The sequence below is a fragment of the Erithacus rubecula genome, assembly GCF_903797595.1.
Source record: "Erithacus rubecula genome assembly, chromosome: 10".
NCBI classification, from domain to species: domain Eukaryota; kingdom Metazoa; phylum Chordata; class Aves; order Passeriformes; family Muscicapidae; genus Erithacus; species Erithacus rubecula.
Genome location: NC_136662.1, coordinates 6830792 through 6847356, shown reverse-complemented (window position 1 = coordinate 6847356; position 16565 = coordinate 6830792). Strand labels below are relative to the sequence as shown.

The window sequence follows — 16565 nt, the reverse complement described above, 5'->3', positions numbered from 1 at the left end:
TTAAAAGTAAGAATAACGTTATTAAAAAGGGACAAGATTTTTGCTCTTTTATTCATTTTCTGGAACATATAAATTATGTCTGTATATACAATTTTTTTCTAAAATAGTTCATTAAACTACAAACAAATTATCATTTTCTTCCTGGCTACATTGGTTTATATTTTATTACTCACAGCTTTCATGAGAAGGCATTAAAGCAAAGCAGAACAACTAAAGAGTAACTACCAGGAAGAAAACAGGGTTTTTCTTGTGTTCTTGGCCTCGATTTTATCACCTTGAAGTGATCACTTCCTTTCTGGAGTTTTTTATTGTTTTGTGTATATTATTTCTGTGTGTATTTGGCTGCATGAAATCAACCTTTGAACAGAGTCAAAATGTAAATTAAAAAGAATTGGTGAGGAGTGAAGCTAACAGCATCAGTAAAGTGATCCTTTAATAAATCAATTATACTCTAAATATCTGAAAATACCTGTTATTAAAATTCTGATATTTTCCTCACAGCTCCCACAGGCAATAAACAAACAGTGATTCTGTGTTTTTAATTACTTCCAAGTATATAAATGGGGAAACACAGTTCTAGAGCTGCAGATAATCTCCCTAAATCTCCCTTCTGTCTGTGTTTCCAGGCTGGGAGCTGCTGACATCAATGTGTTGTGCTGTGGCTCTGCAGTGTTTGCTTCCAGTGAGTGCCCCTGTTGCCTCCTTGGACTTGCTGCTCCATCCTGAACAAAACATTACTGAGACACCATTGATGCTGCTCTGCAGGATGTTGTCAGGACTCTGGCATGCCAGGTGAGGTACCTGCTGTCTTTTCTGACAGCAAGGAAAAGTGTCTTGAGTGTTTCACTACAGAAAGTACAGTGGGTTTTCTTTGTTTTTTTTTTTTTTTTTTCCTCTGCCAGATGCCCAAGGGGCAAAATTGGGTCGAAGTTTGATTAAAAAAAAAAAAATTAACCCCCCCCCCCCAAACAAAAAACCCAAACAAAACCAAAAAACCTCAACAAAAAAGGAGCAAAATTTTATTCCCTTGCCTTTTTGCCAATGGCTATTTTCTTGGTTATGTTGAATATTGCTGAGCATATTGTTAATGATAAAAAGGCTTAAATAATTTAATCCTCGCTCAGATGCCACTGCTCTGTTTGATTTTTCTATTAATATTTCTGTACAGTTCTTTAACTAAAATTCTGGGATGTAAAATTCTGGGATGTTTCCTCTTTCCTCTCTGAAAACAATATTTGGTAAGGACTGTAGATTGTTTAGGTCTGTGGAACTGGTCATGGTAAGCCAAGACAGAGATCTGACTGGTGACCTTGTCTTGCTTTTGGCTGGAGCTTCTTCAGCTTGGTGTGACCAGGCCCAGCAGTTGCTTTCCTGTTTTGACATTAGTGGTCACTTTGTCGTTTCAGACATGTAGACAATATTATGTCCTTGAGTTTCCCCCACTCCTCCACATATTAAAAACTCTCCTGAAAATCCTGACATGTTGGTACAGTTTACTTTGGGGTTTTGGTTTTGATACAAAGAAAAGGAAAATTAAAGTAGAAATGGAACAGAAGGAACCTGAGTGGTACAGAAGGAGTGGGAATGCAGCAAAAGGGTCATGTGAAGAACGAGGGCTCTCACTGCAAGGGTGTGGTTTTCAGCTGGGTTTTCAGTAACACAAGTGAGCAGGGGAGGGACACTGACACAAAGAAAGAAATAAAAATTGTGAGATGTGTGTCAGCCCCACCTGCTGAGGTTCAGTACCACTGGGCTTCAGTATCTGAGGTTCTGTATGCAAAACCCTGCAGGACTTGGGGGAGGTTGCAACTGCAAATCCAGTTATTGTGAGACTCATAGGGAAGTGGTCTTAGGAAGAGTAAGACATTGTTGTGGAATACTTAAATTGAATTTGTGAATTTAAAAAACAATTTGACACAGTTTGCTAGGCAGCTGTAGTGTTTGGTTCTAAATAGAAGTATACTCATATAATAGGCTTCTGTTTTCACAGCATGAGTTGAAAGTATTGATTAGAAAAATTCAGTCAATTATTCCATGTCATGTTTTTTATCTGAAATTTATATACAATGAAAAATAAAACAAAGTTTATTAAATGAATATTAAAACCAGTATGGCTTAGTGTGGCAGGTCCCTAAAATACATACATGATAATTTCTTCAGGCCTTTTTAATACTTCACAGCAATTATAATAATCCAGCATATTTTATTTATTTTTTTCTTTTAGATTTAAAGTAAATCAAGATTAAATATTTACGAAACATAAATATCCTCGTGTCTCCTCCATGTCCATGTGCTTCCTTTTTTATTTTACTTTTGGAGCTATTCCTCCCCCATTATCTCTTTTGCTCTCTGCTATAGTTTATGGACTGATCATAACAGACATTTACAATACTCTGTATTTTTTACTGTTCAGTTCAAACACAGACAGTCCTACAAACCTTCACTTAATGCACAATTGTAGTGTGCTGCCTTGGTATAGGAAGCAGAGTTCTTTGCAGAACTTCCCTTCTTTGGTACATGTTGATCAAAATCAAATTGTGAAGAGCAGGACAGATGTGGTGATGTAATGCAAGGTATAAACACCAGGGTATTGATTGAAAAGCCTGCCTGACTTCTCTGCTATTCTGCACCAACACTCTTCTGCTTATGTGAGTGGGAGAAACAGGAATCAAGCTATGTATATGACTGAAACTTGGTGTCCCTCAGGGAGCTGTGCCTCAGAAAATATTCTTTATAGGAACAGAAGTACTGGATGTCTGAAGTGCACTCTAGGAATGCCTAGAGTGCCATGAGGGGTGTGTGCACACGTCTGTAGGCATGCCAGCAGCTACTGAATGGCCGTCAGCATTTTCTGCTGTACAAACAGGAGCTCGTTTGGGGTCCTTCCCTCAAACACACTTTACTCCCTCTGCTGCACAGTCCCTGCTTTGCTCGATAATTGCAACTGACAGCCTGGATTGGTGCTATCCAGCAAGTGTTCAGCAGCATCAGTGGCAGGGTGATTGACATGAGCGCTGCACAGGGAGGCTCTTGCTCTGTGAGGGTTATGGTTTGCAGCAGTATGATAAGCAGTCAGTGTTACTGGAAGCATTCTGACATGCTGCACCTTACCCTGAGAGGCATTTCACCTATTTACACCCTGATCCTGAAGACAGGGAGGGCAAGATGTCAATGGACACAATTGTGACTCCAGTGCTGTTTGTTTTGGTCTCTGTTTTATTAGCAACCAATGGTAAATCCTGCAGTCCTTGCTAAGGCAGGGCAGCAGTGGTCTAGGCCTCCATGAATAGAGACAACATCAGGAGCTTGTGCTTCACCACCTTGCTTTACCTCAAGTCCAAATTATCCAGTGGGGCATGCACAGGACATTCATAGCAGTTATTGTAGGCCTTTGAGAAGTTACAGTACAATGGAAATGGTCAAGGACCTTCCTGGGGCAATGGTGAAAACTTACCTAGTATTGCGAGTCCAAGCTTGAATGCCAGACTTCAAAACTGTCAGGAAAATAGAGAGCATTTTGTTATGTATTTGAGCAAACCCAAAGGTTTGCAAAGTGTGTTTGATGCAGAGAATCTACATCTTGTCCTACCAATGTGGATCAAGTAGCTTCTAGTGCTGCTGCCTTCTGCTGAGATCCACTGGCATCAGCTCTGTGCTCCATCTGAGGGTCAGGTCCTTTTTTACCTTTATCATTTGGGAAAAGTTTTTCTGTTGACAAGTTGCCCTTAGAAAAGGAATCTTTTTTCTACCCAAGTGCAACTGAATTTGCTTGACTGTCACAGAAGTGTTTGGGCTCATGCCAGTATCACAGTGTAATACAGCTGCCCCTGCCCCTAGAAGTTTATCTGCAACTTTCTTGGTTTTCCTTTAGTTTAATGCTGTTTGCCATTCCAACTTCTGAGAGATGCAGCTATATACAATTTCCCTGGAAAAAAAAAAGCAATTCTGTCAGAGAAGGTAAAATATTGTTAAAACTCTTGTGATGTATTTAGACTGTGGACTTCAATGTAGGGGTTAATAGAGTGTTATTCAGTATTCCAGGAAATTGTCAAGATCACCAAGTATTGTACTGACTTGACCTGTGTTACATTGAACTCACTCTTTCCATGTTTCCAATAAAAACATACAGCAGATTGTTCCAGAAGCAGTGTCAAACTCAGTTAAAAATAAATCCCTTCATACTTTAAACATGTAGTGTGTATACTAAATATATCACACCAAAATATATCTCTTGTAAGGAAAACTATCTAAAATATCAACCCTGAAATCTCCCCCGGGTCTTCTGCAAAACCATGGGTTTCAGTTATGATTCCTAAAAGTTAAAATAATTCTTCCTCATTTGTAAGCCACCAAATCCTCTGTGTTTTACTCTGCTTTTATTGCAACACTAAACCAGCTTTATTTCATTGAAGTGTAGGATTTGTAAATAACTACAGCCCTTTTTTTTTTTTTTTCCCTTGAAGCATTAACATTTGGCACCTGAGAGAACAGCCCTGTTTTAACTACCAGACAGTTCAGGGCAAGCCTTGGACTGGGTCTCAGAACAGTAGGGTACAGCTGACAAGCTCTCTTGGACCACTTCACCTCTTGCTCTCAGAACAGTAATCAAATGAGCCAGAGGGCAACTTTAGGAAAATATTTTACTCTAGTAGCAGTAACATCTGTCTCCTTGGCAGCTGCACTGGCAATTGTATTGGAAGCTGTGGGTTTGCTCCTGGCCCTGCCATGTATTTACATTGCTGAGAGGTTATCCTGAGCTCTGCTGGATCCTGTTACCTGATTTTCTTTTGTTCTGTCACTTTGCCTCCCTGATGCTTTGACTGCTTAACTCTTTATGGATACATGTAAAGTGAAAATGATGTGTGCAATATGAGATCAAAGGTATTAATTTGAAAGTATTAGTGGTAAATTTCTTTCTGATTAGAGATTTGGCTTTTCTAAACTGTTTTAGCTGTATTTATTTGGCTTCAGCCTGGGCAATGTCACCATTGCTGTCTGAGCTTGTGAAGGTGCTGTTCTCTACTCTTGTGTCTTCCACTTGTATTAAATTCTCTTTGGTGCTCATATTTCTCCTGCATTTTACTCTCCTCTTCTGAGTAACTGATTTTTGACTGATGCTTCATTTCAGTGGAATGATGGTATTATAAAGACAATTATAAAGTAATCAGCACGGGCATATCAATATTTATTGAAATACTGAAAAAAAAATTCCATTGGTGATGAGAAACTCTGGCAAGAACTGACATGACAATATGTATTTCACTGATACAGTAAGAGAACTTCAACTTCAACAAGTAACTCACTGCACATTCTAAGAGTTGCATGGATTTAAATCCAAGGCAGCTGCAGAACATCTGTAATACAAATAGTCAGACTTTACAGATTGTCTGTTTACAAACACTGAACAACTATAATAAACCAGCCAAAGCCAAACCTTTTGAATTTTAGTCTGCTTTTACTAATATATCCTGTAATCAATAAGGCAGTCAGAAGAAAATGCTTGGTTACAAAGTAGTTAACAATTAACACGAGCGGGTTCTTTTGGTGATTTGTTTTGCTTTGTTGTGTACTTCGGGCAATACGATGGGATTCTTGGAACCCCGGATGTGGGCAAATATATGTTTGATTATCTGAAACCACTTCCATTTACCTAAATTTGTTCTTTTCTTCTACATTCTTATTTTAATTCTTCTGTCCTGTGTATGGATAATGGTGCTGTGAATAGTTAGCAATATTTTTTCAGGTTTTTTCCTTAGTATTCAGTGAGGTTCACTGTAGCATTTCAGCAGGAAAAAAAGGAGAAAATACAGAATGCAAACACTTTAATTAATGCTTAGCTTTTCTTTCAAAAAGGAAAGAATGACCACGCTAATCTTGTTCATGTATTTCACAGCCACCTGCACTTTACTGCTAATTTCATTTGTTAGAGGGAGAACGCTGGTATTTAAATAATGCTTCTGTCTGCCCTGGGGGATGCTGAGGGGCTGGGCTCGGTTTGCTTGAGGTCTGGAGCACAGTATGTGTGTGCTGTGCTACAGGACAGGCATGTAGGAGTTGCAGACACTTGGCTTTGCTGTGTTGGTACCCTATGCATGGACAGAATATTAGAGCTGATTAATACAGGCAATTAAAATAGTGTGCTTCGTACTAATGCAGATGTAATAACTGATGTCTTTGGTATACAATGTATGAATGGTTGGACAAAAGTGAGAGAAATGCACCTTTTCAAGTTCACATGAAACAGAAAAAGTTATAACTCACATAATTTACAATAGATTTAAATAAACTACATTTAGGATTATGAAGATTTACAGACATTTAATCAAGTGAATGATTTTAAATTGTAAAGACCCTTCTGTGTCCCTGAACTATGTTCCACTAAGTTGAAGACATGCTACAGTAAACACATATATTTGGCTTCTTCATTCTGGCTATATCTTATATAAAGATGAAACCAAAGAACAATAAATTAGCATCATAATTGTCTACAGTGAAAACTATCATATACAATATAAATAAACTATTCAAAAGCCAGCAATCTTCATGAAAAAAATTAAAGTATTAGGATTTTATACAGTTTCTACAAGTGATTGTGCAGCCAATAATCTCAAAAATTAAAGTCAAAATGAAATATCCCTATTGATTTTAGTGTCTCACGACATACAGTAATTAAGTACTGGTAAAATAATTACCAATTTAAAAGAAATAATAAGGAAATCACTGCTCTGCAATTTTATCACAGTTTTTTCCCCACAGGACCTAAAGAATGTAAACACTATGTTTTTGTTAATGTTAGAGATTAATACTTTATTTTGAAATGTATGTTGTTCTACACAGCGCAGTTCTGCGCAGTTACCTTTAAGGGTAATGAAATAAGGCAAGACTTATAAATGTGGCACTACATGTTAATACTGATATCTTCATTTGGACAGAGAGAGAAGTGTTTGTTCTTTTCTAATATTTGTTCTGCAGCAGACTTTGGCCTACATAGACACAGCAGTATCACTCTTCTTTCTTTGCGTAAAATAGATGTATTACCTAACTTTAAAAACAGGAAGTTTCATTAGATATTGGATGTTTGAGTTGAAATTTAATTTCCAGATTACTGGAAATTTTAAAGATAATTTCTTAATACGTTCCATGGCATCATTCAGTTGTACAATTCATTTGTCACTTCTTTTATCACAAAATTCTTTAAAAAAATTTATTTTTAGTTTTTTAACATCTCTATTTGGTGTCCTAATTTCTGTTTTCTTGTCAAAGAAATTGTTGTTTGGGATGGCTAAAATATCTCTATTTCCTTTATTTGGAAACAGCCATGACTATAGAGTGGAGCCATCTTTTAGCTGCTGCCCTGGCTGAATATTGCAGTTGAATTGGCTAATTTACTTTGAAATTTTTTCCTTAGCTACTTAACTGATAAGAGCAGTAGAAGAGGGATACTGCCTGGTAGAACAACATGAACACATGACAAAACAAACTCATAACACAGTTAAGAATGCCAAGCTAACTGGATACCAGACTCTTGCTAGGAGTGGTTTGCAGGCAGGCTTGGCCTCTGAGGGTTTGGTGGCCACAGCACACGGCACGTGGCCCAGGCCAGCTCTCTCTTACAGCTTGTTCAATGGATGCCACATCATTTAGCACAGCAGAAGGAAGTGTTGGGTCCTTGTAAGGATGACGAAAGATGCTGTAGATGCAGTTTTGCATCTGTTGTAACTGTTTCACGAGTCCTTCTATGCAGTGAAGGAATTTAGTGCACTCAAATTCCCCACCATCTTAGCTCAATAATATGAATCAGTTTTTTTCACCTACGTTTCTTCATGTTGGCAATCAGCAGAGTTAAATATACAACGATCATTCTGTCCTTTTTCATGTGGACATTGGTGATGGTATCCACTTGGTAAGTTCACTCCAGTATAGTCCTATATAGATTCCTTTGGGGATGTGTAGCATATGATTCACAGTTTGCAATACAAATACCCTGATACATCACTTATTTACTATTAGTATTTGATTATTATACCATTTTGCAAAGTCTTAAAACCACGTTTTAATTAGTGTTGCTCGGAGCAGTTCAGAATAATTTCTTTTCCTTGAAAGCAGAAGCTCTAATGGGTATAATTTATGCTCTCTTTGCATGCAGCATCTCAATGAGAAGGTTATTACATGGCACATCCCCGTTCAGGTGTTTGTAATAGAGGTATTCTTCAGCCTGCATACTGATGGCCCGGATTTCTGGTAGTCGCAGGAGAAGCTGCCCAAATTTGTCTGTTTGCTGTGGGTAATTACACATTGTGTAGTCCAGCAGAGCAGCATTCACTTGTTCCTGAACACCTTCCACAAGCTGGAAGTTCTCGAGATTTTTGACATCTGAATGATAATAACAAAAAAAAAAAAAAAAAAAAAAAAAAAAAAAAAGGTAACAATTCAGTTGCATTTTAATTCCTGTTTATGAAGTCAGTGTTTCACTAAATGGATGTATTTTTTTTTGCCTCCTGACAAAAGCATACTTTACAAGCTGCTGAATATTCAGTGAACCCTTTTGCTAACTTTCCTGGGAAAATGATCACAAAAGAGCTTTAGTGGAGTGTCTTGTTGAAATTCTGCATATACCTCAAATCAATTAGACACCAATGGAGTCTGAGCAAGGTCAGCTCTTTTCATAGCTAACAAAAGAAAGGTTGAGGATTCCTAAAGTAGAAGACCATAATATATTGCTAGCAAATGAGTCCCAAGAGGAAGCCCTATCTTTAACCTACTATGTTACACAATTCATATAATTCTGTATTAATTTTTCTGACCCAAGGTGAAATCTGTGTCCAGTGTATGATGTAGTTAATTCTAATAAAAAGTGACAGTGTTCTTGTTTCTGTTTGACATTTTCTAAATGATTCTGAAAGCCTTTGACTTGCCTAGCCTATGTTAATGAACCATCTGGTACACTCCAGTGACTGCCAAAATAATATTCCCTACTAGAAACTCTCTAAAATATATATTTCACTGACTAATGATCTTTATAAAATGAAATCATTGTCCTTTGGGTGGAATACTAGATAAGAATGGTGCCCTTTAACCTGCATATGGTTTCTGAAATCCAGCACTGATTTTTTTTTCTGGTATTGGACAACAGGGTATTTACATCAGCACGGCAGGTACAGTTTGTTCACTCTGCCTCTGTTTGATTTTCTTCTGTTCTTATACAGCAAGTTCAAGCTCTGGAAATGCTGGTCAGAGATAAATGCCAGTATATTATCTCCTCATTGTTTGCTCCCCTGTGTAAAAACCACTTGGATGGAATTGTCTTTTAACATGTCTGGTGAATGCAGAAGTTATTCTGAAGCTTGCAAATTAGAGTGCTGCTCTAATGCAGGAAGAGGGAACTGATTAAAAAGCACTTGCTGGGAGAGCTTGCTTTAGTTGTGTTTGATCATTTTTACCATCAGTAGAGTACTGTAGCACTTTCTTGTAAGACTAAAGCATGGTGCTCCTCGGCACAACTATGCTGCTAATTCACTTTGTATAAAGAAAAATCTGTTCATATGTGGATATTCTTGGAGACCAGGAGATGGAGAATTTGGCAGAATTTGGTTCATTGTAAATGCCAGCCTTTGATTGTGGGGAAATGAGTGTTTTCCTTTGCAAAACAGGAACACACGTTGGTCACTCGATCCATCAGGAGCCTGGGGGGCTGTGTAAATTGGGTCTCACTGCAGCTTTTCCTAGAAGTGCTTTAAACAGAACAAGTACTGGTTCCTGCACACAACTTTGTGCTGAGGGAAGTGGTTGGAGGAGGCAAACATTGTCTTTAGAGAGAGAGGACAGGAAAGATGCCAAGGGTCCTGGTGGCAGCTGGTGGCAGCACACACAGCCTCCAGAGTCCAAGTTCCAGCTTGGAGCAGGAGCCCCCTGGAATGTGCTGGCTGCCAGCTGCACCTTGGGTTCCCTCTTGCATGAGCCAGGGCCAGTGTTTCCTGCTGGGGTTGTTATTGCCTGCCTCTTTCCTGTCCCAGTTTCACTGTGGAAAGGAAGCGAGTGACTCCTGGATTTGTGCTGCTTGTTTGGGAACTGGGGACATAACATCCACCAGAATTTTGCTAGTTGGCTTAAGGAACTCGCCAGTAATACTTAAATTGTGATGGCTGTCCAACAAGAATCATCTGAACTTTACATTATCCCAAGTGAAGAGGACTGGAAACTTCAAAGCTGCTATGCCTGGTCCCTTAGCTATTCAAACTCATTTATCCAAAGTCTTTTTGCCAGTGTCTCTGGAGATCTTTGGATAATCATGTTTTCCTGTATTACACTGGACATTTTCTCACACAAAATATAGCTGTTTATTATGTACCTACAGAAAACTCCCAAGGTATTTTGTAGCTAGTGTAACCTGGTTTAAAAATTGGGTGTTCTAAGCATATTTTTTAAAGTTAAGGAAGAAACAGTATCAGCTATCACAATTAATTTAAATAGGTTGTTTTAGATGCAAAATATTATCATGAATGCATTGCTAGAACATAAAAACTCCCACAGAAAACAGGGACTATGCTGGAGATTAAACTGTTGAACAGCAAGGTAAAATGTATGATGGTTTCAGAATCAGTATTTGAAAATTTTTTCCTCTGTAAAAATAACTTTAAAATCAAAAAGTTTTACAAACTGTTAGCTGATTCAACCCCCTTTAAATTTAAAGGACATCTTTCTGTTGCTCTCTCTTTTGAGCCGTACTGTGTATGAGATTGTGGTGGCTTCTTGGAAAGCCAGCCAAATTTTTACCCCTTGTTTAAAATGTTATTGCATGAATTACTTACTTATTGAAAAATTACAAGATAAATTTTTACAGAGATTAAGAAGAAACAAAATCTGAGAACTGCAAATTTTTAATATATTTCTACAAATGTGTTAAATTTAATGTGTTTTTAGAGACTCATATTCTTCTGTTTTTAGCTGTATTGATGTCACATTCCAAGTCAAGAGGAGGCATAATATTTTATGTATTACCCCCAAACACAGGGGTATTTTTGTATTACCCCCAAGCTTCTGGCAGTGTGCACCAGTGCAGTGTGAGTGCACCTCAGCTCTGTGGCCTCAGGGAGTCCCATGGGCATTGCAGAACTGCAGGGGAAGGTCTGTGCTGTTTCCTTTCCTCATCTCAGTGGGAATACTCACATGTGGCAACATAAGCACTGCAGCCAAGATGTAAAAACAAGTCAGATTGACACTAACTACAAACAAAAAGTAGTTCTGGGCTCCTATGCCCCATTCAGACTGGCGAAATACTTTTTATGTCTTTCCTCTAAACAAATTCTCAGTGCTTGTAAACAAGATGTTACTAGTTAACCAGTGAAAATATGTAGATTTTTCCTTACTTTCTATACTGAATCAGGGACAGTCGAAACAATCACAGTTTAGGACATCACTACACAATTCATCTCTGTGTAGGTCTCTCCAGGACTGCAATTACAATAGTAGGGACATAGAAGCAACCTAATTTGGGGTGAGTCTCCATGAAGTGACCAAGATCTCTGCATAAGACTTTTGATATGTGTTCTTATCTTATATACCTTAACAGTGAATGCTGCAGTAAAGTAAATGAGACCATCTGAACAGAGAGAAGTCAAAGGATATGTGCTGAGACCACTGTGTAAAGCTCCACTGTCATCTCTCAAGCTCTCTTGGTATATTTATATATTGTCAAAAATAGGTTTTCTGAACCTAAATAATTTTATGGCAATTATGGGGTTTTTTTAAAGAGAATCATGAACTCCAGCTCTGCTAAAGATGAGTGATAACAAAGGAAAACGTGAATATTAAGTTATTTCCAGCAAATTCAAGTTATGCAAGTAGTACAAGAAATGGTGCAGTTTTCACTGGTGGTAGTTGGTAGTGATACAAATGAGATTAAATAAGGACTTTAGGGTTTAATTAGATGGTTTTAGTTTGGTTTTGTGCTCAGTATTTATTATGTAACTCTGGATAAACTGATCTAGTTTTGAAAGTATTTCCTTTGACTGCTAAGGAGTTAACTTGGTGAGACACCAAGCAATGCTGGTGTAACTGCTGAAGGCAGTCGTGTACAATGAGCATGAAATCTGCTACTGATGTGTACAGCACGGCATCCCTTATGCTTTCACATAACTCCTCACTCCTGTTTTGTTTTGTTTTTTAAACTGCAATGTCTCTTATCAATCTTTACAACGGTTAGTAACAATTTAAAGTACACATGTTTAAGCTTAATGCAAGAAATCATTTTCTGAAGTTTAGATGCTTGTAAATTAAATGAGTAGGAATAGGTCCCCCCCTCCCACCCACACACCCTTTAAATCCTAGCAGCTAGAAAAAGTGTTTTGTGTTGCTACAGTAAGTATCAGTCTCTTAGCTCTTCTACTTTATTCACTCAGGGACTAATTACCAACTTTTTACATGAAACAGCCTTACTGTGAGCTCACAGTGGGGCGCGCATCTTTTTCTATCCTTACTGAAAAGTAAACCCTTAGGTCTTCTGGAATATATTATATGTTTTACAAGAAATAGCAATTGCTTTTCTGTCAAACAAAGAATTTTTGTTCTCCATAGCTTACTTTTGACGATTAAGACAAAAACAGTATTATAGTGTGTCAGGATCTGCTCTGCAGTCACAGTAAAGATCTGCCAGTATTCCCAGATATCCCCCCATTTTGATTATTTTCTACATCTGCCATAAAACTGTGCATTAAGCTGAAACTGCATACTACATTCAGCCCAAGGAGAACACTTTTGCATATTTTCCCCCAAAATGGGTCTGGTCTTTAGAGGGGAATAATATTTAGGTCTCTCTATTTTATCCCTCTCATATTCCAAACATGAAATACTGAAAATTTGGGGATGTACTAATCTATAGAGAGTTTCCTTTGGTCTGGGAATTTTGAAAAGAAAAATGAAACAGAATGAGAGATTTAACTTTGAAAAACAGTAATTCCTTGGGAGCACTAAATATTTCCCAGAGAAAGCTGGTTAATTTTTACTGCTCATGTGTTTCATTCGTTGCTGTTTCTACATGAAGCAATGAAGAGGTGTGAACACAGCTCGGCTGCCTCTCTGCGTTTTGCACCATTGCAAGGACAAAATAAGATTTTGGGCCTCTCCATGGGAAAGGGGATTTCTCCCCTTCACAAGGCTGCTTCCAGTCTCATGGATACTCCAGGCACTAGGGCTTGTTACCAGCCCTGGCCTGATCTTCCTCACCCCCAGGGGCTGATGAGCCCCACCATTTAAGGACTTTATTGAAACCCAATCCTCTAACACTTAGCAGCTCTTTGCAACGACTGATTAGCTCATAGGAAAATTGTTATATCTTTCAAACTCTTCTGAACGTGGTTTTGGCCAGGATGGCCTTCAGGCTTGCACTCTGAGAGGTTTGCCTGGTTCTTTCCAGCCATGCTGCATGGCTTAAGAAGCAGCATTGCCTCTGCCTAGAAACATTCTGTTTTATCAGGGAAAGGACAATGTGCCTCCTCACGTGGCTGGGGCTCTCATCACAGGCTTCAGTGTGAGCCTATTCCCATTTGAGCTTGAAGATGGAATATGTTAATTCTGATGAAGGTTTTTACCCCAAAATAGTTCAACGAAGGGGAATTAACTAGGACAGAGGTGATGTTACCAAACCTCTCTCTACTTGAACAGTTTTTTACTATTTTTTCCTACTTTCTGCTAGTCCAGCAAAATCTGTGCATTACAGGACTAAAAAAACAGGTAGATTTTTGACATGTACTAAAAATTTTTTTGAAGGCAAGTGTAGTAATGGTTGATAAAGTGCCAATCTCTGAAAATTCCCCACAATTCTCCTTCATTGAAACGAAGGGCAACAGCAGCAGTTCCATACAGCACATCTGTCATGAAGGCAGATGCATGCCATTCTATAGCTAAGCCTTCTTGACAGACAAAATGCTATAATGAAGGAAGATTTATGGTAAAGATAAGCTCCTTACTGCAAAATTCCCCTCAATTTTATTACAGCAGGACTGTGCTGAATATTATTCACTTGGAAGTCATGGGAAACAATTCTTGATAGATGTTTGTTAATCAGTGATAAGCTGCATATATTTAGCACTTTCCAAACCTTGAAAAACCTCAAAACTGTAAGAACAAAAAACACTTTTCTTAAGACTCCCAAGTCCAAACTGAATGCGTAGAAAACTTTTCCTGTCTTTAGGATTCTTTTTTTGGCAGTGGCTAAGCTGTCTGTAACAGTGCAACAGTCAATCTCTGACTATTTATTAGGGTCATAAAGTAATTTTCATTTTCAGTTGAACGTAACATCTGATAAAGGGCACATTGTTTTGAAAATCTTAATTAAATTCTTCTATAGCAGAATGTTTCATTCATGCCCAAGTACTGGGCAAGACTGTATATATTTTTAAAGTGAGAATAAGATGCTTATGAGAACAAGCTGTAATTCTTAGTCTGGATCCTATTTTACTCCCTCAGTTTTCAATCTTGATGGACTTTTGGTTTCTTTCAGAACAACTCAGACTCAGCTAAAACATTTCCATATTGCTTTATAGTGGTAGGCTTCTTTCTAATGCTGTTTAAAATATTGAAGTCTATTTTTCTGTTCTAAAAAGACTGTAAAAATGATGGATGCTTACTGAGAAGCTCCTGATGTCTGTTAAAAACCATGCTTATTGATTTTTGAGTAATTTTATAATTACTTTTGCCACTGTTCGCTTTGCAATGGGAAGAGAGACATGGGGAAATAAGGTGGATTCCTCTCCTTGTGCAACTGTGGAAGTAGGTTACTACCTTTCACTTGTTTCTTTTCTTACCATCCCAGTAAAGACAAAGGGCAAAGCTTAACTTGATTTCTTGAACCTTTATGACTGTTGTAATTACTGAGTCATCACTCAGGAAAATAAAACAGCTTGGCTTTCAGCAGCTCAGGCTGCATTTACTCTCTTGGAAGTTAAACAAACAAACAAAATCTCCATTCACTTCTTGTCCTGACACCCCAGGAACCAACATCCTTATTGCTTGCACATGAGGCATACGTGATATGGTGGCCATTGAACACATGCCAGGCCTCTGATGGAAGAGTTGCTCTCAAGTCCTTTCCCAAAGTCCACAGCCAGCCACACCCTTAAACACAAAGTCCAGCATATCTCACTGCAGCTTGGGAGGGAAAAATACATCCAGGTACAGCCACAAAGCCAGGGGTGGTAGATCCACACAGTCAGGGGTGGGGGAACCAGGGATGTGGGGACAGACCACAGCCCCAGGCAGTGGTTCTACTGCTGGCACTTCATCTTTGCCATGCTTAAACTCCACAACCAACTCACTTACTGTCACTTTGTAAAGCTCCCTCCCTGCCTGTAGTTGTGGTCCTGCTGCAGTCCCAGCCTGGCTCCTGCCCTGTGGGTCAGCAGTCAAATGAGTCACTTGCTCCTCTGGGGCTGAGGGCAACCTGTCCATGCCCCAAAGGTTTATTCTGTAGGTATTTTAATCCATGCTTAAGTATTCACTGATAGGATTATGTTCCACATAAAAGAGTAGTTGCTGCTTTCTTTGAAGACATGACAGAGGAACAGGAGTTTGGAGAGCAGTTGCTCTGTTGTGTCTTCAAGGAAATTCTCCAAATAACTGGAGTCTCACCATGCCAATGGGTGGTCTCTGCTATTGCTTGCTACAGGCTGTTCTCAGTGAAAATGTGTTCCAGTCTTCAGGTTGAAGCTCTGTTGGTGCATTTTAAAAATTAACCCTATGTGATTAAGCCCAAGTTTACTGCCTGCCTTTGTAGGCCGGTGGAAAGGGAACCTGCTGGGCTGATGTTGCTTTCTGCTTCCTGGTTGCTGCTTCTAGGCTTGTTTGTGTATTTGATCTAGTGACCACTTTAGGTAAATGACAGATCAATCCTAGAAAAAATGTCTCAATCTAAGTCTCTCTTTTCTAGGAAAAAAATGTGTAACCACTGGCTTGTGGAGGCATGGCCATATTTGTTTCTGAGTAGATGTTGGAAAAGTAGGGCAGAAATGATTTAGTGAAGGTCTCGCAGACAAACTAAGAAAGAAAGTGAGTCAAAATTCATTTTTTTCTGAACTCCTCACCTCACTCCAGGGTCATATTATTTGTTTGAGCTATAAATCTTTGTCTCTGAATATTCAGTAAGAATGAGCATTGATAACAAAACTACTGTGCTAATTATCATGCTATCACCAAGCTCTTATATATATATGCTTACATGCAGGCAAATCTACAGCCAGAACAGTAGTATCAGAGTATCAAATTTCATAAAAGCAGAAATTAGGCTCATGTTAAATTAAAAAATGAGACTAAATAGGAAATTTATTGAGCAAAAGAGTTTCCCCAGTTAATTTCTGCAATTCATTTTAATCTTCAATAGTGCACAGAGTTGTTGGTGTTTTAAGGGAATTATCTGTCAATGCCTGCAATTTGTAGGGTGTGAATAGTTTAAGATGTCATAAATATTTATGAAGTTCCTGGGAATGGCAATAGGACATCATACAAAGTCCTTGAAGTTACGAACTGAGGCAGAAAGGGTGTTATATGCAAATTGCAATAATAGTGTGGTATAG

The 16565-nt window shown here is 38.4% G+C and overlaps 1 protein-coding gene across 4 annotated transcripts in view; it reads right to left on the bottom strand.

The window, feature by feature from the left end:
- Nucleotides 1-4939: 4939 nt before the first annotated feature.
- The window catches only part of NR5A2 (nuclear receptor subfamily 5 group A member 2), an 87943-nt gene continuing 76317 nt past the window's right edge, over nt 4940-16565 (bottom strand). For 2 of the 4 annotated variants that reach the window (XM_079313772.1, XM_079313773.1), the window contains exon 7: nt 4940-8373. In XM_079313772.1, the coding sequence (XP_079169898.1) occupies nt 8126-8373 (248 nt within the window). In that variant the 3' untranslated portion in view covers nt 4940-8125. The remainder of the gene's footprint in view (nt 8374-16565) is intronic. The other 2 variants (XM_079313771.1, XM_079313770.1) reach the window with 2 other exon arrangements.